Source organism: Culex quinquefasciatus, chromosome 1, assembly GCF_015732765.1.
Source record: "Culex quinquefasciatus strain JHB chromosome 1, VPISU_Cqui_1.0_pri_paternal, whole genome shotgun sequence".
NCBI classification, from domain to species: Eukaryota; Metazoa; Arthropoda; class Insecta; order Diptera; family Culicidae; genus Culex; species Culex quinquefasciatus.
This window is the reverse complement of record NC_051861.1, coordinates 2756457-2779744: the sequence shown is the minus strand read 5'-3', so window position 1 is coordinate 2779744 and position 23288 is coordinate 2756457. Positions and strand designations below refer to the sequence as shown.

Genomic DNA, 23288 nt, shown 5'->3' with positions numbered 1-23288 from the left:
ACACCAGTAAAAAATTATATCTACATTGTAGTTAATCATTTTTATTATACAAGATCTTTTTCCAGTTGCTTCAGAAATCAATATCATGAAATAAATGTCGATATCAAAATTTCTGAACTTAACAATGAATATAATTTATCAGTTTTTTCATTATTATTTTTTCGGAGCATTTTCAATACTGGTTCCAAAACGTTAAGAAAACATCCAATTTCCCGGGGTTACAAAATTCCCGGGAAACGGGAAATTTTCAACGAATTTTCCCGGGAATTCCCGGGTAATTTGAAATTTGACGAAAATCCTGATCCTGTTCCTGATTAATGTGTTGCAACAAAATTGTATAGAACGGCAACTTTAATGTCCAAAATCAGTGTGAGGATCAATGAATGGCTTGAATGCTTTTAAAAAATCATGCAACTTTGAGAAAATATTATAAGTTTTCTTATTTTTTATGCTGTCTTTCAAATCGTATCAAATAAAAAAAATATTAGTATTTTTTGTTGAAAAGTATTTGAAAATCTATGCCCCACAAAAATAAAATAGCTTTTAAATTTGTCTCAGTGATCATAACGTTGCAACGAAAGAAATATAATGTAGAAATAATGTTTTTTTTTATGGCAAATTACTTATTTCAGAACAAATATTTTCAACTTGTGAATAAATAGATAATCATTAAATTTGCCTAAAAAATCTAATTTCTAGCGCTATTTAACACTGTTTCATGAAACCAAACTCACAGTTTTACAAAATTTGAAGCGAGTTTTTGAAATATGGTTGCATTCTTTGAGTAAACTTCATAAGATTTTTCATGGTTTCATTTATGGTATGATTTTGGTTATATGGTTATATGTCCTTATTAGGGTGGTCCAAATCCGGACTTTTTTGGGGCTACCCCCTGAAATCAAAGATTGACCCATCACTAGTCTAAATTCCAAATTTGAGCTCATTCTGACCACGGGAACCCCTCCCTCCAATCGCTTAAAGTTTGTATGGGAAAAATCGTCAAAATGTATGGAGAAAAGCAACTGTTTTACTTTTTTACCTGTGGAAGGCGCCATAGTTATCCGATTCTTACCATTTCTCAAATGTAGAACCTTCATTAAATTTAGAACAACTTTCCCGAAGACACCATATTTTTAGGATTTTTTCCCGCGAAGTTATTAGCGCTCAAAACTGACCATTTTTGCGCGGCTAGCTGTAAGGGGCTACCTAACAACGATGTTTAATTACAATTCGTACACGCACGTGCTCTCTCTCAGGTTCAAACTCTCTCACGAGCTTGCTCGCCTGCCTGCCTGCCTGCCTGTTTGCCTACAAGCGCGCGCGCTGTTTCTCTGCTTGGACTTTTGTCGTCGTCATCGTTTTTGTTCCGCTGCGCTGCGTTCCTGGCATGTTAATTATAATTTTCAGGATATATTTCGATATTTATTTCGAGATATAAAATTAAATGTAATATGTGATTAACAATAGATATCCTATTATCAGAGCGTGTGTGAGAGAATACAAATTTCGATAAATTAGTTCCTCCATGAATTATCATCTGTTATTATTGAGTAAATTTTTAAATAGGGATATTGTAATTTAAATTTATTTCTAGTTTTTTTTTTAATGGTACCATATCAAACTCAAGACTGGGATTTTAACTATTGTAGAAAAAATAAAAGACTATTTTTAACTTAGTCAAGTATAGATTTCAGAAAGAACAATACACTTAGACAATTCATCGATTATGGGAACTGTTTTTTCCACTTTTGAATACTATCAAACAAGCTTAAAAAGAAAATATTTGAATTTTTTTCGTAGCCCTATGATCACGACTATTTTTCATTCCATACAAAATATTTTAATCTGCCGAAAATATAACAATCTTCCTTACAACAAATTGCGGTAAATTTTGCTTTTGACGATTATAAGAAGTTTATGTCAGATTCCGAAACATCCAAAAAGTGCAACGATGTCTAAAAGAAAAGCCTCAAAAATAGAGATTGTTGAGTTAGCTAGTTTTATATCTGGAATCAAATTGCCTTCGAATGGACAAGCAGTTGGTTGGATGATATTTAGAGTAAAAAACATAATTTGTATTACCTGAAGATTTTTTTTTAAATAACTCTAATGAGCATATACGAACAACTGCTTGTAATGCTTGGAAAAACGAACAAACCCTGTTCATTTGCTTTAATCTTTTAAATGAGCCTAAGCCAAAGCCTAAGCTGCCTTTTATTCAATTTTTTTTCAGTGCACTTTTAAAAAAAAATTGACGTGATCTAAGAATTTATATGCTAAATATATCTCAAAACAAACCTGCTATTTTAGTTGAAAATTATAAAAAAACATGCCAGGAACGCAGCGCAGCGGATAGCAAACGAAAACGACGACGACGACGACAAAAGTCCAAGCAGATAAACAGCGCGCGCTTGTAGGAAAACAGGCAGACAGGCAGGCAGGCGAGCAAGCTCGTGAGAGAGTTTGAACCTGAGAGAGAGCACGTGCGTGTACGAATTGTAATTAAACATCGTTGTTAGGTAGCCCCTTACAGCTAGCCGCGCAAAAATGGTCAGTTTTGAGCGCTAATAACTTCGCGGGAAAAAATCCTAAAAATATGGTGTCTTCGGGAAAGTTGTTCTAAATTTAATGAAGGTTCTACATTTGAGAAATGGTAAGAATCGGATAACTATGGCGCCTTCCACAGATAAAAAAGTAAAACAGTTGCTTTTCTCCATACATTTTGGCGATTTTTCCCATACAAACTATAAGCGATTGGAGGGAGGGGTTCCCGTGGTCAGAATGAGCTCAAATTTGGAATTTAGCCTAGTGATGGGTCAATCTTTGATTTCAGGGGGTAGCCCCAAAAAAGTCCGGATTTGGACCACCCTAGTCCTTATAAATTAAAATTAATTTTAATTTTAGACTAAAATACTTTTCATTGTGTAAAATTAAACAAATAAACAATATTTTTTCTATGAATACAAAGAGACGAGTTGTTCCTTTTAATTCCGCTATATATCTATACTATAATATATAGCGGAATTAAAAGGAAAAACTCGTCTCTTTGTATTCATAGTAATGCATTCTGCTAAAACGCTCAACCAAACCACAATGTGTTTTCATATTTAAAATTGAACAGTTATTTCTTGAATACTTAAAAATAAAATCTTCTCGAAAAACCCTTTTTGAAAAAAATAATTATAATCATCCAATTTGGTCAAGGTAAACAAAAATGGTGAATAGCTTATTTTCAAATGATATAACAAAAAAAATCGTTAAAATAGGTTGTCGAAAAGAAAATAGGTAATCTTCATTCCATAATAGCGTAATTTTTGTTGCCCAACATATAACCAAACAATTGTTGTGAATGCTTCAGGAATAAATATTATCCGAATTAAACCTTGACATGAAATTTACAGACAAAATGAACGAAATGAAATGAATAAAATCAAATAAGGTTCTCTAATTATTATTATTTGTATGATTTCAATACATTGGTGCCAAAAAGGTAGGAAAATGTATACTTCCGTTTGTATATCGGGAATTCCCGGGAAATTTTCAAATTTCCCAGGAAACGGGAAATATTTTTTTCGGGAAATCCCGGGAATTCCAGGGAATTTTTTTCCCGGGACGGGAAATTGGACGCTCTAAGAAATTGTATGCTTCCGATTGAATTTCGGAAATTCCCGGGAAATTTAGAAAATACGAAATTATGTTTCATTAAAGAATTAAGATACCAGCTTCTTGAGAAAATATATGCCATCTTATGTCTGATAACTGGAAACTTTTAATAAATTTTGTTCAGTTATAACAGATTTTTCCAATGCGCCATGGGTTTCCTATTTACATAGGACCGTTTGAAAAAGTAAGCGAGAATTGAGGAGTTAAACTTGTGCGGTTCTGTTCTTTATAAATATGATTAGTAATCAAAAATATGTATTGTCATCTGTACTTTTTTTCATTTCAAATGAGACACTCTTTGGTTTATTTTTAAATTTAGTATTTTTTAAGCGACTTGACTTAAAAGAATATTTTTATGAATCTTTATATCTAAGCTATCTTTTAAACATGATGTAGCATTTGAAATTAGATACATTTGGCTTGATCTGTCCTGAAAGAAAAAGAAATTTGAAGGTTTATTGAAAAATTGTGTAACATGGTTTTGACACTGATATTTTTTTTATGTTTTGAAATTACTGGAAATACTTCTGTAATTCAAAGTTCAAAATTCATAATAATCCGATTTCAAAAATAAGGCTTAACATCCCTTGTTTAAGGGGATCGGGGAGAGCTTTCATGGTATCCTCAAGAAAAAAAAGCTTCGCTTAAAGTTGCTTATTTTTGAACGATAATGGTCTGATGTTGGACACGCTCTAAGCAAGTATTGCGACCATATTTTCAACTAAAAAAAAGTGATGTGATCATAACAAAAATAGTACTAATAAATCAAACCAGCTGAAACGTGTTCAGAACTGCGAAGAAGCGTCAACGTTTTCGAAATAAACAAAAGAAAGCAAGCAAAAGAAAGAAAGCGTTAAAAACGGTAAAAAATATTCTGCAAAAATGTAAAAAGAGACAAATGTGGTGTGTGTTTGGACTAAAAATAGAACCAGATGCCATCGAACGACAACAGTGAAGTTCAAGGTAAAACACGCCCGAGTTGTTTATCATTATTCCAACGGAAACGGGATTAAAATCTCTCACTAACTGGATGCAGATTAGTTGAAACCCGCACACAAATCGGTGTCCCTTCTATCTAACCAGCGTTAGGTGACAGTTGGTGGTGAGGAAGTGTGAGGTGAGATTTGTGGGAGGGACAGGCGAAACTGCACTCAATAAAATCCATTGACCCTGGCCTGGCTCGAGTAGAAGCGCACTCAACTCGTCTTGGTCTTGGTCGTCGTCGTCGTCGCGCATATGTTTGTTTGTTTGCGTTTTTTTTTATTATTCATTTCGGCGCGGCTCAACAGCATCTCTGCGAGATGTAGCGCCTCTCCTCTAAATGCAGCTCACCTTAAGGTGGGAGGGGGTGTTGTGGGAATAGACGCACACACGAGCGACGCGCCAGTATCGCATTACTTGGGTGTTCTAGTCCTCTCTCTCTCTGCGCTTTAGATAAACCAAAAAAAGAGAGCAAAATTTGAGAAATGAACAACTGGTGGGTGTTTTGAAAAGGTCGAATGAGCAAAATAAAAAAAAAAATTTTTTATTGTTTTTGAAAAACGTCATTTATGGAAAAAAAAGCCCGTCCTTCAAATATTTTTGATCTGGAATTTGACTCACGACCTTTTCAACAAATATCCCTCAAGGAAGCAATCTGTCTTTGCTCTCTGAAAATAAAATCAAGAAACATTCACTACCGTCACTTTGCACACACAGAGCGAAAAAAGAGAGCGTCCACCTTTCAGAAAAAATCGTAAAGAACGAAAAAAAACACTTCAGCGAAAAAGGCCGGTGTCCTCAATGTGGCAGTGTGGGGATGTCAACCGGCGTAAACAAAGACCTAAAGTTTCCGCTGTGCTGGGCTGGGTGAGATTTCGTTGGAAAAACGAAAATTTTCTCACACCCACACGCGAGTGGCGGCGTAAAAAAAAACGAGAGAAAGAAACAACAACAAAGAGTCAACCGAAACTGTGGCGGTGGAGAATTAGATGAGTCACAAGTTGGTGGACATTAGCCGGCATCGATTGCGTTGCTATAGGTTATGGACTAGTGGTGCTACCGGGGTTGGTTTAATTGGGGATTAGGAGCAATCTGCGGTATTGATTTTTTGTCCCATTTTATAACTTTACTTTTAAATTTCGCATTTTTTTAAAGTAACACGCATTTTTTTTTAAAGCAACACGGTTTCACTTGTTTTGACTATTCAGCTACAACACGTGCTATTGAGTAAACTCTTATCACTAAGCTGATACCGCAAAGTGAAGAAAGTGTTCATCGTATTCCCCGTCATACTCTCATGTTGACAAAATATTCGCCAAATGAATAGCAACAATCTTTAGGATCTAGGGATGTCAAAACTAGCTTCAGAGTAATAATTCTCGATTTATTTTAATTTTCAATGGATTCAATAAATTTAATAGTAAAACAGTGCCAAAGTTACTTGAAATAAGAAAAATCATCAATACCCAAGATTTTCTAAAAATTAAAGAGTTCTCTTTTTTGATTCTTTTTGAAGATTTAAAATTATTTTTTTTTGCAAATTTAATATTCAAAAATTTTGGCTATTCGAAAATTCTAGCGAAATAAAAAAAAATTGTATTATATTTAATTTGAAATTCAGCAGGTTGTCCACAGAATCCAATTTGATGTTTAGAAGGCATGATATTTATAACATCGGCATGATATTTATAACATCGAGGTTTTCAAAATTATTAAAGTTTTTTTTAGAAACACAACTATAGAGCAATTCTATACGAAATCGGTCTTTTTACTTAAATTTTAATGTTTGTAGTTTTTAATCCGACTGAAACTTTTTTGGTGCCTTCGGTATGCCCAGAGAAGCCATTTTGCATCATAAGTTTGTCCATATAATTTTCCATACAAATTTGGCAGCTGGCCATACAAAAATGATGCATGAAAATTCAAAAATCTGTATCTTTTGAAGGATTTTTTTGATCGATTTAGTGTCTTCGGCAAAGTTGTAGGTATGGATATGGACTACACTGAAAAAAAAATGATACACGGTTAATTTTTTTTTTGTTATTTTTTATTTAACTTTTTGTCCCTAAAACTTGATTTGCAAAAAACACTATTTTTATTTAAAATTGGTCGCAAAAATTTTTCAACTTCATTTTTCGATGCAAAATTTAATTTGCAATCCAAATGTACTTTAGTGAAATTTTGATATAGTGCACCGTGTTCAAGTTAAATTCATTTTAGGTGACTTTTTTGAAAATAGTCGCAGTTTTTAATTTTTTTAAATTAGTGCACATGTTTGCCCACTTTTGAAAAAAATATTTTTGAAAAGCTAAGTAAATTCTCTATATTTTGCACTTTTGAACTTTGTTGATACGACCTGCGTTGCTGAGATATTGCCAAGCAAAGGTTTAAAAACAGGAAATTGATGTTTTCTAAGTCTCTAAGTCCCACCCAAACAACACACCATTTTCTAATGTCGATATCTCAGCAACTAATGGTCTGATTTTCCGATCTTTTCAAAAAAATATTCAAAAAAAATTAAACCAAGACTAACATTTTAAAAGGGCGTAATATTGAATGTTTGGCCCTTTTGAAATGTTAGTCTTGGTTTAAAAATTTTTAAAATATTTTTTTTTAAAGATCGGAAAATTTCACCAATGTTTCATATTTTAATATTGAAAATCGGACCATGAGTTGCTGAGATATCGACATTAAAAAATGGTGTGTTGTTGGGTTAGCGAACGACTGGACATGGCGTACCATAGGTACTTCGAGTACCGCAGGAATAAAATAGACCCACCAAGCGGTCCTTTAGCCTCTTGTCCAGTAACTCCGATACCCTGGCCTCCCCGCGGCGCTAGCCGGGATACTAGTAACCATTGGAGAGATCGGGTAACCAACCCCGGTGGGAACTCTGGTAGTATGCTGACAGGGAAGGGGGGCTCCATCCTCTTCGGAGGGTGTAGCTATGCCGTTAGGCCTCGTGAGAAAGGCCCCCGTTACGGTGTCGAGAGAAAACCGGAGCTGGGTCTCGGTAGCTTCAAGGTGGCAGCCCCACCCCGAGACTAGGTATCGCAGCCCCAATCCGGCTGCATACCGAAACCAAAAACATTACGAACAATCAAGAAGGAATAAGGATCCGGAACAAACGGCATAGACCTAGGCACGAAAAGGACACCGATTGGAAACTCGGAACATGGAACTGCAGATCGCTACGTTTCGATGGGTATGAGTACGCTCTGTTGAACGAGCTCAAACCCCGCAACTTCGATGTTGTAGCACTGCAGGAGATGTGCTGGAAGGAGCGAAGATGTGGGAGGATGATGCTTTGGAGCTCACCATGTACCAGAGCGGCGGAGCCGAAAACAAGCTGGGAACCGGCTTCATAGTGTTGGGCAAGATGCGGAGTCGTGTGATAGATTGGGAGCCGATCGACGACCGGATGTGTAGGTTGAGGATTAAAGGCCGTTTCTTCAACTATCACATCTTCAACGTACATTGCCCACACGAGGAATCATCCGATGCCGAGAAGGAAGCGTTCTACGCGAAGCTGGAGCAGAAGTTCGACAGCTGCCCGCAGAGGGACGTCAAGATCGTCATCGGAGATATGAACGCCCGCATAGGAAGGGAGGAGATGTACAAGCCGGTGATCGGGCCGAACAGCCTGCACACCGTCACCAACGACAACGGCCAGCGGTGCATCAACTTCGCAGCCTCCCGCGGTATGGTGGTACGGAGCACATTCTTCCCCCGGAAAGACATCCACAAAGTCACCTGGACATCGCCTAACCAACGAACAAAAACACAAATCGACCACGTCCTCATCGACGGCCGATTCTTCTCGGACATACGGAACATCCGCACGTACCGCGGTGCGGACATCCACTCGGACCACTACCTGGTGGGTGCAAGCATGCACTCAAAACTGTCGACGACGTACCACCGACGACGGAGCCGGCTCCCACCGCCGTTCAACACCGAGCGGCTGCAGGACACGGCTGCGGCTCAGCACTACGTGCAGCAGCTGGAAGCGAGCCTGCCAACGGAGGAGGAACTCGGCGCTGCCTCGCTCAACGATGGATGGAGCAGAATTTGCTCGGCCATCGGCAGTGCCGCTGAAGCCGCGCTAGGTAGTACGGTCCGAGTTGGAAAGCAGCGCTGGTTCGACGAGGAGTGCCAGCGGCTACTTGACGAGAAGAAAGCAGCTTACGCGGTGAAGCTGAGAGCCGCAACTGATGAGAACGTGGCCAGATACAAACAAGCGCTGAAACAGCAGAGAACGGTCTTCAAGCTCAAGAAGCGCCAGCTGGAAGATCGCGATCGCGCCGAAATGGAGCAGCTGTTCCGGCAGAACGAGACGCGAAAGTTCTACGAGAAGGTTAACCGGTCCCGCAAAGGCTATGCGCCGCAAGCCAACACTTGTCGGGACGCCGAGGGAAACCTTCTTATGGACAAAGGCGAGGTGTTGAACAGGTGGCAGCAGTTCTTCAACGAGCACCTCAACGGCGATGTAGCGCATGGAGACGGCTTTGAAACCCAACTTGGACCGCCCGCTGCTGACCAACAGTTCCCGGCACCTGATCTGGAGACGGTGAAGAAGGAGATCAGGCAGCTGAAGAACAACAGGGCCGCCGGTAAAGATCGGTTACCCGGTGAGCTCTTCAAATATGGAGGAGAGCAGTTGGCGAGGGCGATCCACTTGGTGATTTCTAAGATCTGGAGGGAGGAGAAACTACCAGAAGAATGGATGGATGGTGTCGTGTGTCCCATCTACAAAAAGGGCGGACTGCGGCAACTACCGCGCCATCACGCTTATCAACGCGGCCTATAAAATCCTCTCCCAGATCCTCTGCCGTCTGCTGACACCGTACGCACGGAGGTTCGTGAGCCCCTATCAAGCGGGGTTTACTGGCGCTCGGGCCACCACGGACCAAATTTTCTCGCTCCGGCAGATCCTCGAGAAATGTCGTGAGTACAACGTGCCCACACATCACATCTTCATCGATTTCAAGGCAGCGTACGATACAGTCGACCGCGAACAGCTATGGCAGATCATGCACGAGAACGGATTTCCGGACAAACTGACTCGGCTGATCAAGGCTACCTTGGATCGTGTGATGTGTCACGTGCGAGTGGCAGGGGAGCTAGCGGACCCCTTCCAATCGCACCAAGGGTTACGACAAGGTGACGGCTTATCCAATGCGCTGTTTAACATCGGACTTGAGGGAGTTGTGCGAAGAGCGGGTATAGACACGAGAGGCACGATTTGCAACAGGACAGTCCAACTTCTTGCTTATGCGGACGACATTGACATTATAGCAAGAGACCTAGAGACGGTGAAAAGGGTTTACACCGCCTTAAAGACGCAAGCAAGACGGATTGGATTGGCCATGAATACGACGAAAACAAAGTACATGAAAGGGAGGGGCTCAAAGGACGTTGACCCCCCAAGACTCACCCCTTTAGCTGTGGATGGCGATGTGCTGGAGGAGGTGAGCGAATTCGTGTACTTGGGATCGCTGGTAACGGCCGACAACGACACCAGCTTAGAGATCCGGACTCGTATCCACTCCGCGAATCGCGCCTACTTTGGATTACGGAAAACCTTGACATCTGACCGAGTGCAACGCGCCACGAAGCTGACCCTGTACAAGACACTGATTAGACCGGTTGCCCTCTATGGCCATGAGACCTGGACGCTGCGGCAAGAGGACGAACGAGCCCTTGAGTTTTCGAACGGAAGGTGCTGCGAACGATCTACGGTGGAGTACGTACAGCTCAGAACGAGTGGCGAAGGCGCATGAACCACGAACTGCACGCGCTGCTGGGAGAACCGACAATCGTTACCCTGGCGAGAATCGGGAGGCTCAGGTGGGCCGGCCATGTCGCGAGGATGGACGAAGACCATCCTGTCAGGATGCTCTTTGACCGCGCGCGACCCGATGGCGGCACAGGCCGAAGAGCAGGAGCACAGCGTGCACGATGGAGAAATCAGATCGAGGCGGACCTAAGAAAGATCTGCAACCTAGGAGACTGGCGAGCTGCAGCCCAGAACCGAGCAACATGGAACAACCTTCTTGATACAGCACGGGCACCGCGTATGGTGTTCTAAGCTGATTGGTATGGTATGTATGTATGTGTTGTTTGGATGGGACTTAGAAAACATCAATTTTCCTGTATTTAAACCTTTGCTTGGCAATATCTCAGCAACTAAGGGTCGTATCAACAAAGTTCAAAAGTGCAAAATATAGAGAATTTTCTCAGCTTTTCAAAAATATTTTTTTTTCAAAAGTGGGCAAATGTGTGCACCAAATTTTTACGACCAATTTTTCGAATTTTCGAAAAAATCAGTATTGATTCAAAAATTCATAACTCGCTCAAAGATTTTTGGCACAACCTGGAAAGTTCTGAAAAGTTGGCATTTGATGTCCTCTAAAACATAAAAAAAATAAAAATAGTGTTTTTTTGCAAATCAAGTTTTAGTGACAAAAAGTTAAATAAAAAATCACCAATTTTTTTTTTTACCGAGTATCATTTTTTTCAGTAAAGTCCATATCCATACCTAAAACTTTGCCGAAGACATCAAATTGATCACAAAATTCCTTCAAAAGATACAGATTTTAGAATTTTCATGCATCATTTTTGTATGGCCAGCTGCCAAATTTGTATGGAAAATTATATGGACAAACTTATGCAATGGCTTTTTGGGCATACCGAAGGCACCACAAAAGTTTCATTCGGATTTAAAAATACAAAAAAAATCGAATGACCGAAATCTGAGAAACTGCTCTATATTCAAATCTATGTTATTAAAAAATGAAATGAAAGTGGTTATTATTTTTAAATCATTCATTCATTTATTTTCCAGTGTAGATCAAAACATTTTTTTAATATTTAATTTTTAATTGATACTTTTGATTTTGATTTTAGTTTAAATTTGTTTCAATTATTTTCAACATTTCTATTGAGAGAAATATGTGGAACACGTAATGGACGCAAAAGTTAGAAATCTCAAATAAGTATTCAGTGCCCTTTTTCTCTCATAGTGTCCAAACAAAGAAGAAATTTAAACGTTTTAGAAATCCTTTGGGAAAATTATACAACGCTTTTGTTTATCATTTTCCATTCCATGCAAAATAAATTGTGATATCACATTTCTTCATAATACTAAATTATTATAAATATTATTTTATTTTTTCTTTATTAAAGAATGTATGGATATGACGAACACGTTTTTTATGTATATTTTTTAGCACTTTTCTTGATGATTCCCTAAGTGGGCCAAATTAAATAGCAAATTCAAAATTAGCCCGCGGGCCGCAGTTTGGTGACCACTGTTTTAGAGGATTAAATATTACATCTCTCGAGACAATGCAAGACAGTTAAAACTCATTTGGCAGTTAATGCCAGTTTCTTGAAAAACTCATGATTTGTAAAACGTCGATAAAAGAAGATTTACATAATTTTGAAAATGTTTACTAAAAATCGAATTGCTTATCAAAAAGCATTTTAAGTAGGGTTACATATTTAGAAAAAGAACTTAAACTAGGGTTCTATATTTAGATGACTATCTCAGTAACTATTGTTAAATAATATCTCTCTATAACTAGGAATGATTTTTAAACAGACTCTCCAACTGTATAGAACTTCAAGCTTGATCTGCTCGAGTTTTCATCAAATCGTGCTGATATTTGGGATTTAGGCTCAGAGTATTTAAATTTAATTTAAATCAACCTGATTGAATAGTCTACTTCTCTCAGTGGGATGATTTGTCACACCAGACCCCAAGGTCACGTGTCTGACAAGATATCCCAATAAATTCACTCAACCAAAGGCCACATACCTGCAATGTCAAAGATCATCCCAAATTGCCAGTTTGCAGTGTCCTAGATCTGTATCTCTTTGTCCTGCCCGTTCAGTGCAAAACGGCGTGCAACCTTGCAGTATAAATCAAGCTTTTCCCCCCTCTCTCGACAGCGACAACTCCCCGAACAGCCTCCAATGATCATGACTCTTCATGGCGGCGCGGCGGAGGAATTGCCCATAAATAACAAAACACCTTCTCACGTTCGTGAGGTCATCCCTGACAGTCGACAGACACGGTATTCGTCTCGTCGCGAAGGATGTCCGACCTGGATTCCATTCTGGATCCGAAAATAATTACTGCAAAACGACCGCCGAAACAGCAAAAGTCACACCGGCAGCAGCAGTGTGGTATCTTAATTGAAGACTTTTTCCCCCTTTCGAATGTCGTGCTGGTTCTGTTTGTGTAGAAAATAAATCCACCGGCGAGCTCGTGGTGTAAATAAAACAAAACAAAAAAACGCAACTGCAAGCACAGTTGCATTCGGTGCTGTCAGCAAACAGGCCGCAGCAGTGGGTAAAATTAGCAACTTTTTAGAACGAACGATTCGCACTGGTCGTGTTTTTTTCCTTCTTTGTTCCAAAAAACGAAGCATTCAAGCAGAAAATCAGACGAACGCGCTGATCTCATCCTTTCGTATCAAACGACTGCAACTGCGTTGCAACGTAAACAACCTACTTTCCGAAGGCGATTTTTATACAACTTTTTTTTATTTGTATATCCTTCCCCATATGGTCACACCGGTCCAGACCGGTAACGTGGGGTCATCGCCAAAAAATGAAAATGGCCCACAAAAAAGAAGGAAGGTAAACGCGCCCCGCCAAGTCAATGATCGCGCTCTGACCAGACGACGTCGGCGGTTGCATCTCTCTTGGGAAAGGTAGCAATTGGCAAAAAAGAGATAAAAATGAGATATACAAAACGGATGCTGTGTGCTACTGATGTTTTATCATCCCACGCGGTGGGTTTGATGGGATGGTTATATTGAAAAAATTATGTCACCTTTTTTAATAAGCATTTTATAATTAAAATAGATTTTGGTCACATTTTTTTTGAATAAATTGATATTAAAGAAAGTGGCTGATTGTCTGTGCCTCTTTCAAACACAAAAAAAAACACCATACCATGCTTTCTAAACAATCTCTCTAAATGTTTATTAATGATGCACAATTTTCACGAATCACTGTCCCATCATCGATCGCATCGATCAACGATCAATTAATTCTCGATTTGTTGCACCTCGTTCAAAAACGCACCAACAAATCGTCCAAAATCCTCCGATTCCGACACTGATCGATCGAAAATCAATCGATTACAGGCTCTCCAAAGAAAGTTCAGCCGCCTTCAATGTCGCTCAGCACGAGCTCCTCTTCAAGGCCCGTTGTTCTCAAGAACCATTCTCTTATCTTGCTGACAAGTGTTGTCGTTCTGTCGTGGTCGACACAATTTGTGGTTTCGCTGTGGGCTTCCTCTCGTCATCATTTATCACAATCTCGAGGAGCCGCACTTGCACTTGACCGTCTTGCTTAGAAAGGTCACTTTCACTGTCGTCTGGTGCCGCCGCAGCCGACTGATCTAAATTCATTAATCAAAGATGAGCATCCTTTTCGGGAAGATCTTTTGTCGAATTCAATTTAAGGTTGTGTCAAACAACTATTAGAAGGTTTTTATCTGTGGAATCAACAATTTCTTCCAGGGTGGCATTCCCGAAGAAAAGAATGCACTCTCTTTGGTGCCATACCGGCTCAGGTCGTCGGGTTGGTGGATCATTAATTTTAAATCCAGCTCGAAGTTCGGAATCCATTACCGGTGCGTTTTGTTTATATTACGAGGTTGAAATTGGAGCTTTCGCCCAAACAAGACGCGATAAAATGCACCGGTCAAATGTGTGTCGTTTAGCAAAAAATAGCACACACGCAGACTTTTATTTTGGCGCGTGTAAACAGTAAATTTGTTTGGGGTTTGCTTGTGTACTTTTTCGTGGTTTGTTGACCTTTTGACAGAAATTTGAAGACATATCATTAAATTTCTTATACTTTTTTATTTAAACCTGGTAAAACCAAATATGAAGCGGATGCTCAATTTTTTTTCCCCAAATTCTCAGTAAAATGCATATTTTTTCAAAAAAAAGGGGGCAAGCTTTTTGCCTCGCCCGAGCAGGGGTAAATAACACGGGAATGCCAAATTTTGGTATTACTTGGGCAAATAACAGGAACCAAAATGTGCCCTTGGTTGCCCAGTAATAGATGGTAAAATACCATGAAATCATACCAAAGTCTTGTATGTGGAAGGGCACAACAATACCAAACCATGTTATTCCAAGGGTAAAATAATACCTCAAAATAAAACCATTTCAATACCTTCTGGAGGTCTTCTGGATTTTTGAACATTGCTTGAATACCAAAACTTGGTATTGACATGGTTTAATTTTTAGGTATTCCCGCGCCCTTGGAAAATCAGATTTTGGTATTCCTGTGGTTTTCCACATTTTTTGGTGATTTCATGGTATTTTATCATCTATTACTGGGCAACCAAAAGCACATTTTGGTCGCTGGTATTTGCACAAGAAATACCAAAATTTGGTATTTTCATACCATTTTTAGTGCAACAATTACAGTTAGTGAAAAAACGGAAATGATCCATATCCAGCAGCCAAATCTACTCACCTGATGATTCCATGTTGTTCTTAGTGATATTCTTCACCACATCGAATGCATTTGTTATTGATGAACGGCCTGTGCTTGAAATTCTTGAAGATTCTAAAAAATATCAAGATTGAAAAATAAGTGTTATTAAAATGAAACTGTATTGAAATTCACCAAAATTCAATAATCTGTCGATTAACTCGTTTTTCGAAGTATTTGGTTATCCCAACCAAGAGAAATTTCAAAGTTTAAAAATAAATCTTAGTGGGTATATAAAAAAATTGAAAATCAGCTTTAACATTTTTGGGTTTCAAGTCATTTTAGCGCAAAATTAATTATCTCATCAAAATTTATATAAAAAATTCCCATAGTTTTAGAGGAATTTGATGAAACCTTTCAATACCAAAATAATACCAAAATGTGCCATCCTGACTTAGAAAATTTTCCATAATTTTCTTTAGGGGTACATCAAAAATGTTTAAAATCAAGTTTGAAATTTCCGGTTTTCAATGAAAGCATTCGCTTTGAGACATCATTTTAGCGCAAAATTAACTATTTTGTCAAAATTGGTCAAAATTTTCCCATAGTTTAAGAGGAATTTGATAAAATACTGTAATACCAAAAGAATACCAAAATGTGGTGTTCGACCATTGACAAATTCTGCAATTTTGCAATATCAAAACAATACCTTAAATTGGTATGATATCACATTTTGCTCTTGCATAATTCTTAAGACAAATTTTAAAGGGTCCAGGAATACGAAAATTTAGTATTGATACCATACGCATTTCCCTTGTTATTTACCCATGCTCGGGTCCCTCACTGAGAAAAGGCCATAAAATTAATCCAAAAATAATTTTTGAATTACGCCTGCTAGCCGCACCTATACATATCGGAACAGAATTTAATTCTGAGCAAATCAATGTTTTTGTGCCGTTTCGAAACATTTTCGGCTCCATTTTAATAATGCATTTTATTGTGCAATACATAAAAGAGAAATAATGCAAAGAGCATTTGAATTAACTTCAAAACTCTGTCCTATTTTAACATTGAGAGGAAAAAGTATGTTTGGCAAGTTAAACAATAAGAAGAAATGGCAAAAAAGAAAATTTCTAAGTTAAAGCAAAAATTCTAGAATAAGGGTTAGAATTACTCCAAACCTTAGAAACATTCGGCAAAACTTATAATTTTAATATGAAACTGTTGTAATTTTGTAATTTGTTGTTATTGTTATTAAATGAAACTGTTGGTGCGTGTTCTGCAGATATTTTTTTTCAAATTTTAAATTCAGGACTGTTTTTTTAAATAGCATGCATTCGTATCAAATACGAACAAACTTCTAGTTGAATGTGCTATTTTATTTATGCTTCATAACGAAAAAAAAAATGATATATTTTTTAAATACATAAAAAACAGCATTTTTGATTTAAAAAAAAACAACATGGTTTTCAAGTTAATTTTCGAATGAACCTAAGCGCCATTTGTAAACAAAGCAGTTTTTCGATCCATTTTCGTTCAATTTACGAATTATCAATTTCAAAAATATTTCACCTCCTTTTTCATTTTTACAAAAAAACTATGAAAATTCGATTTATTTTCTAGAAGAATTTGAATAAGGTCAATGTCAGCCTTAGAAATGGTCCGTTTATGTCTATTCACATAAACAAACTTTGGATTAAAGGTGTGCAATAAATAACTGTGACTTTTTATTTAAAAATATCATTCCTGGATTTAAAATATGAATTTCCTTCAATTATTATATAAAGCTTGAGAGAAAGTTTACCAGTAAAAAAGTATTTGAATAATAACGGTTTACAGAAAATATCAAAAGCAAAATCAAGGTTATCAAAGTAAAATGTATTAAAAACCGTTTGGAATCAAAAAAATAATAGAATGTTTTGATATGATTCCTAAAAAAATAAAAGTAATGAAATCTCCAAATTAGGGAAAAGTTATACATTTTTGGTCTAACTTTTACGCATTTAATTTTACAATATTTTATTCTAATGTAAACAAGCGATCAAAACCAAAGACATCGCAAAGCCGGCGACGAAACAGCTCCATCAAATCGTCCAACCACCCACCAAACTCTCAGCGTCGCCATCTGTGATCAACCGGTAGCAACTAACGCCACGCAAAGCTTCCCGCTCGCAAAGCTTTCGCATGTTTGCGTTCGTTTTCCACCATCGCCGGCGTGGCTTGCTATGCTGTGTGGTGTGACTGTGTTGATCCTTGCTGGAGCTTTTATGCGCCACTAATACCTTCAAGCTTCTTCGCTTTATTTACTTTCGTTCGTAAACGCTCGATTTTATGTTGTTGTTTTTTATGCTTTTTTCTTTTCGTTCGCTGTCCCGCTCTATCCTGTATGTACGGCGAGGGTCTTTGTGTGGTTGCTATGTTGTTCCAAACCAAGTGAGAGAGGCGGAGCCTAAGGTGATAAATCATTCTTGGGTTGCTTTGTTCGGTTTCGGTTGCGTGAATCCATTTCACATATGTACGACGCTGGAAATAAAAAAAATATGTTGGAATGTGAGACAGTGTTACAACAGAGGGAGCGAGAGCGGGGGTGGTGCCCGATATAGTTTAAAAGTTAAGCTCTTTTGTTATTAATCACGTCTCGAAGCTGTGTATACGAGGGCTTGGAGTTGGGGAAGGGGGGCAGTTCTTCAAACAGTCCTTTGACTGGGACTTGGACCCCTCAAACGCTGTTGTGGGGTGCCTAAATATTTATTCAATTTTAATCTGTCTAATTTTGGGCCTATTAAATCGAACCTCTCAAGTAGCTTGAGGTTTTTTTCGGTGGCGAGTCTCTCTCCTTTCTTCTTCACTGCTTTGGCTGAGCTGCACTCGACTACTTCTGCAGCAGAAGCAGTGTGACTCGAGCTTGGAGAGATCTCGTCGAACTGATAGGTGGAGCGCAAAGTTTGGAGCTTTTTTTTGTTTGGAAGAGGTGAAATTGATGCCTGGACATTATAGACAAACTGTCAGCACCATAAACGAACTATGAAATGAAAAAAGTGCTCTCTCACTACTTAGCTTGGGGAGATCGGTTTCGATTGGTTGTTTGTTGCGCTTAATCTTTATTAATTGTGTTTATTTTCGTACACTTGGCGGTGGCGGTCGTGGGATGACGGACGGCGGACGAAACAGGTTGTCCTTTGGGGTCTGTCCGAGGTGGCCGATCGTTGGCTGCGATGTCTGCAAAATGGAATGGCTTTGTTTTGATTGGAACGTTATCTGATGCAAAATTTGAATAATTGGCTGCATGTTTTTGATCGTTTAGTATGGAAATAGCCCTGGGGTATGATTGCTAGAGGAGGAGATATAGTTGTAACACTTATGCAGCTGTTTCAGACTGTTTGTCAGTACATATTTGCAGGAGATGAAAAAAGTGTTTTGAAATACATTTCACATCTGTCCAGTTGTTTTTTCAATTAAAAGTTTCAAAATTATTTTGAGACGCCTAGCTTTAACTGTTCAGTTTCTTTTATTTATTTTTTTCAAAGTCAAATTCGGGTTCAACGAGCACATGTTAGTCATATTTTAGTGGTTGATTGACTAAATAATTAATTAATCCATTTTCTCAATAACCGAACTTTCTAAATTATCGCCATCTTTATTGAATATTCCTCGAACACTTTACAGCATTCATGGGGAGATATTTAAGCCTAACGATTTAAATTAAGACACCAATAAAAACATTCTACAATATTTGGAAGAATTTGTTTCAGTTTAACTTAAAAAAAAACAACAAATATTTACGAACGACGACAACTTTGGTTTCGCTGACAAAATGTTCATTCGTGTTTTTAGAATATTATTTTTCTTTTCATACTTTTCCAGTAATTTGGTTTGGTTGTTTTAAGCATTTTTGTATACAATTTAAAAATGTTGGCCAAAACTTATACATTCCAGACTCGATTATCCAAAGTTTCGATTATCCGAAGGTTTGTAGGGACTTCGAATTAGGAAAAAAAACACTTTTTTTAAATTATTTACTTACTTTATAATCAAACTGAGTTCTGCTACCGCATTTTAATCAAATTTGAATATTTGATTGCCTACTAAATAACAAAAAAATATGTGAATACAAAGAGACGAGTTGTTCCTTTTAATTCCGCTATATATTTTTAATATCTTGACAGATACGTATTTCGTCTACTACTTGCAGACTTCATCAGTGTTCTGTTCTCGAGTCGAACGGAGTAGCAGCTCATTGGCAGTCAACCATGCTCATGCTCATGCTCATGCTTTATCACCGTTATTTTGGTCGATAAAAAAAATCTAAAATACTCAGCATGACTTAGGGATCATACAATTAAAAATAGGACAAAATTTTATTATTCAAAGATTCGATTATCTGATGTGAAATTTTTCCAAGGCATTCGGATTATTGAGTCTGGACTGTACCCAAACATATAATGCTCTTTGAAGATAACTACTAAACCAAAACATTGTCGTTCAAAATTCCTGTTGAAATTGGAAATTATTTTAAAAATTATCTTAAACACACACATAAATGTCTTTACTTACTTCTAACATCAACTTCAGGTCTTTCAGTCTAACTTTATTTCTGGAGTTTTTTTTTTTTTGAAAAGGTCCAATAAACCAAATTTTCACGTTTTGGTTTTTGGGTGTTTTTCAATACCCCTGACAAGGTGGTTTAAAAAACACCCAAAAAGCAAAAACTGGAAATTTGGTTTATTGGACCTTTTCAAAAAAAAAACTCCAGATTTGTTGTTATCCGAATCATCTTGATTTCCCTAGACTAGACCAAAACAACCCTGTTATCAGTTATCGAAAACAAAATCGCATTCAAGTTTGCATGCAAGCTCGCTCAGCGTTGAACGTTCAGACGAGATTGTGCTGTGCCAAAAAAGGTGCGCGCAGTCCGCCGGGAGTCGCAATCTCTTGTCTTGCTATCAGTTTATGTATATTTTTCGTAGATTGTAAAGTTGTACGCCGCCACCGCCGCTGCAAACTGATAAGGGCTCTTATCATCTGCGAGGCCCACTCTCGAGCTCTCGTCTGATTTAGTTGTTTTCAACGAACAAAATTGGCGAGTCGTTTGTTCAGGGCAAATTAAAAGATATCGCATTTTTTGTAGAATAGTTAGATCATACAGGGCGCTTCGATTGAAGATCGATGCTCTAGAATCGAGATGAAGCATGTTCAACGAGCTGGCAGCAGAGTACGACCCTGACGTCAGCGATCGTCGACGGTCAAGTTCAAGTGCACGACACTCACAACTAATACGGCGTATTTCCCACCCCTCTTCTTCACTTGCAGGAAATGGACCTGATCGAGGTGCTGTGGAAGCAGGACGTGGACCTGGGCTTTACGTTGACCCCACCGACGGCTGTGGTGTCCGGTGGAACCGGCAGTGCCGTGGCCGGAGCCAAGGGAGGTGCCGACAGTTCGGACGACCTGGAGAAGCTCAAAGTGCTGCTGGAGATCAAGAACGACGACGATAAGGTGAGGCTTCCGGACTAAACCGGTTGGCGGTTGTGAAATAGGCCCCAGCGACGGCGGTGGCGCTCTGTGACTAATGAGGGTTGTGATATTTTCTGTTTCTATTTTTCGGTGGCCCGCACGCTGCGTACTCTTTTCTCTGATAACCGAATCACCGCAGAAAAAGGATGATAAGAAGGAACCCGAGGAAGATCCATGGGCCGGACTGTCGTACACGATTGATACCGAAACTGGTGAGTACAAATTTTTGGGAGATTTTTCATTTTTACACAAATTTGCAAACGGTGGGCGATTCAGATGAAGATGATCATGAAAATGATTTTTTTTTTCAAAAGGTCGGCTTACACAAATGTTACCAACTTCGATTTTTCAATACAAAAAAATGCGCACTTTGAAACAAAATAATTCATAACACATATGTTTTCCAAGTTAGGCCTGCAAATATTTTTAAAGTTTATGTGTTTCGACTCTGGACGAAGTCAAGAGAGGAAGGGCACAACTCTAGAAAAATGAAATTTTTAATTGCAAGCCTTATTTACAAATTTTGAAGCATAAATAAATATAAAATGCTGTATTCATTAAAACATTATTGCAAATCACAAAGAATTTATGGAAACCAAAAAACCCTTCTTTAAAAATAAACGTTATACAATGTGTTCAAAATAGTTTCATTGAAATGTACAATATTTTTTTTAGATAAAATTTAATTGTTTACCTATGGAGGAGGCAGAAACTTGAAATTTAATTTACACAATGTAATGTATGCTAATATCAAATTAGATTCAAATTTTTCAAGTCCGTAATAAATAATAAAAATTGTGCAAAAAATGTTTTTCTAGGTAAATCCATCGAAATCACCAAGCGGTCAATAAACAAGAAAAAGTAGCAAGAAACTCCAAATCTCTATGAATTAGCCGATCACACAAGATGTAAAATTGTATTTTATTTTCTAAATAAAATAAATTGAATTGAATTGAACAAGTACTCCCAGTAAGCACTAATTTTTCAACCAACCATTGCTTGGAAACTTGTAAAAAGTTTTTTTCCAATGAAATTTTGATTTCAGCTATAATTTTTTGCCCCTGATTTCTGAAATTTTTTGAAAGATATCAAAACTTGCAATGGCCCATTTAATAAAATATAAATAATTATTTCCATTTTTCATTTAAGGTGGTAGATCATGGTGTCTTTCACTTTTGGGGCAATGACTGTCAATGATGGTTCTGAATTCAGGGTCCAGAAATAGTAAATTGATATGAAAAATGTTACTTAATCCACCTTTAGGTGGTTGGTGCCTTCCTCACATTCATAATGTAAATACATTCAGTAAAAATAGGAACATTCCCCCTTGACATGTTTAACAAATCAACTTTATTACTCATTTCTTCTGATAGGGTTCGCAGACATTCAATATTTCTGGATCATCGGGAAAGTCTGATAAAAAACCTATTCAACGATAGTTCGCATGGAAGATTCAGACAATATTTCTATCAAAATAGCTGAGATCCGGCCTCCAAAAAGTGTATGAATAACACTTAAGTGCTAATATCTTTTGGTAGGGTTGTCAGATCCTCGATGTTTTAGGATCATTTAAAAGGTCTTTCGATTATCTAACTAATGACAGGTTGCATAATGAACCCGGACATCATTTTCATTGAAATATCTGAGATCCGGCCTCCAAAAAGTGTATAAATAACACTTAAGTGCTAATAACATTTGATAGGGTTGTTAGGTCTTCAATGTTTTGGGCTCATTGGAAAGGTCTTTTTACTTCCTTCCTGAAAATGTATAACATGATAGATTTTCTTGCAAAAAACACCCTTTTTACTATCTTCAGGACACACGCCAAAATCGTTTTTTAAGCATAACTTTTGAAGTACTTAACTAAACTTGCTGATTTTAATTAGAGACCTAGGGGACCCCAAGACGGATCGAATGAGACTAATACGGTCGAAATCCGTTTATCCAGTCCGGAGATAATCGAGTGACAATTTTTTTTGTCCATCCACACAGACATTTGCTCAGAACATGATTCTGAGTCGATATGTATACGTGAAGGTGGGTCTACGAGGCCAAACTAATAAGTTCATTTTTCGAGTGATTTTATAGCCTTTCCTCCGTAAGGTGAGGAAGGCAAAAATAATCACTATATGTAAAATGCTTCAACACAAGGAAAACCATTTTTTGATTGAAAACTTCTGAACCAAGATTTAAATGTTTTTATAAAACAAACATGGCCGCCATGGCCTTCCAGAGCCTTAATAAGAGTTTTTATCAAATTTTGAAAATCAGGACCACAGATCGAAAAACGATTTAAAACTTTAAGGAAACTAATATTTTATTCATTTCTATGATGTTTTGCAAATTTTTGACAGTAGCATAATTGTAGTAATGAATAAAGCATTCAGTGATACTTCTTGTTTAAAAATTTAGAAATTCGGCTTAACGGAAATTTTAATTTGACTTTTTTTTTATTTGTTTGCATTTGTCGCATCCAGAACGAAAATTTTCCTCTGACCTCAGATCAGTTCCAGAATTTTTTTTTTTAAATATCTCAAAAAATATGAAAAATATTTGCAACTATTGAATACACAAAATCTACATTATTCAATTGAAGTGGGAATATCTGCAAAAAAATAAGAAAACTAAGCCTGTAACTTTTTTTTATTTCTTCAACAAAAACA

At 37.7% G+C, this 23288-nt stretch overlaps 1 protein-coding gene across 1 annotated transcript in view; it reads left to right on the top strand.

Annotated features, from left to right (window-relative positions):
- The window catches only part of LOC6035194 (segmentation protein cap'n'collar), a 92483-nt gene that overhangs the window by 5183 nt on the left and 64012 nt on the right, over positions 1-23288 (top strand). Inside the window, 2 exon segments of the mRNA XM_038249282.1 lie at positions 20422-20607; positions 20765-20837. Of these exon segments, the coding sequence (XP_038105210.1) occupies positions 20422-20607; positions 20765-20837 (259 nt within the window).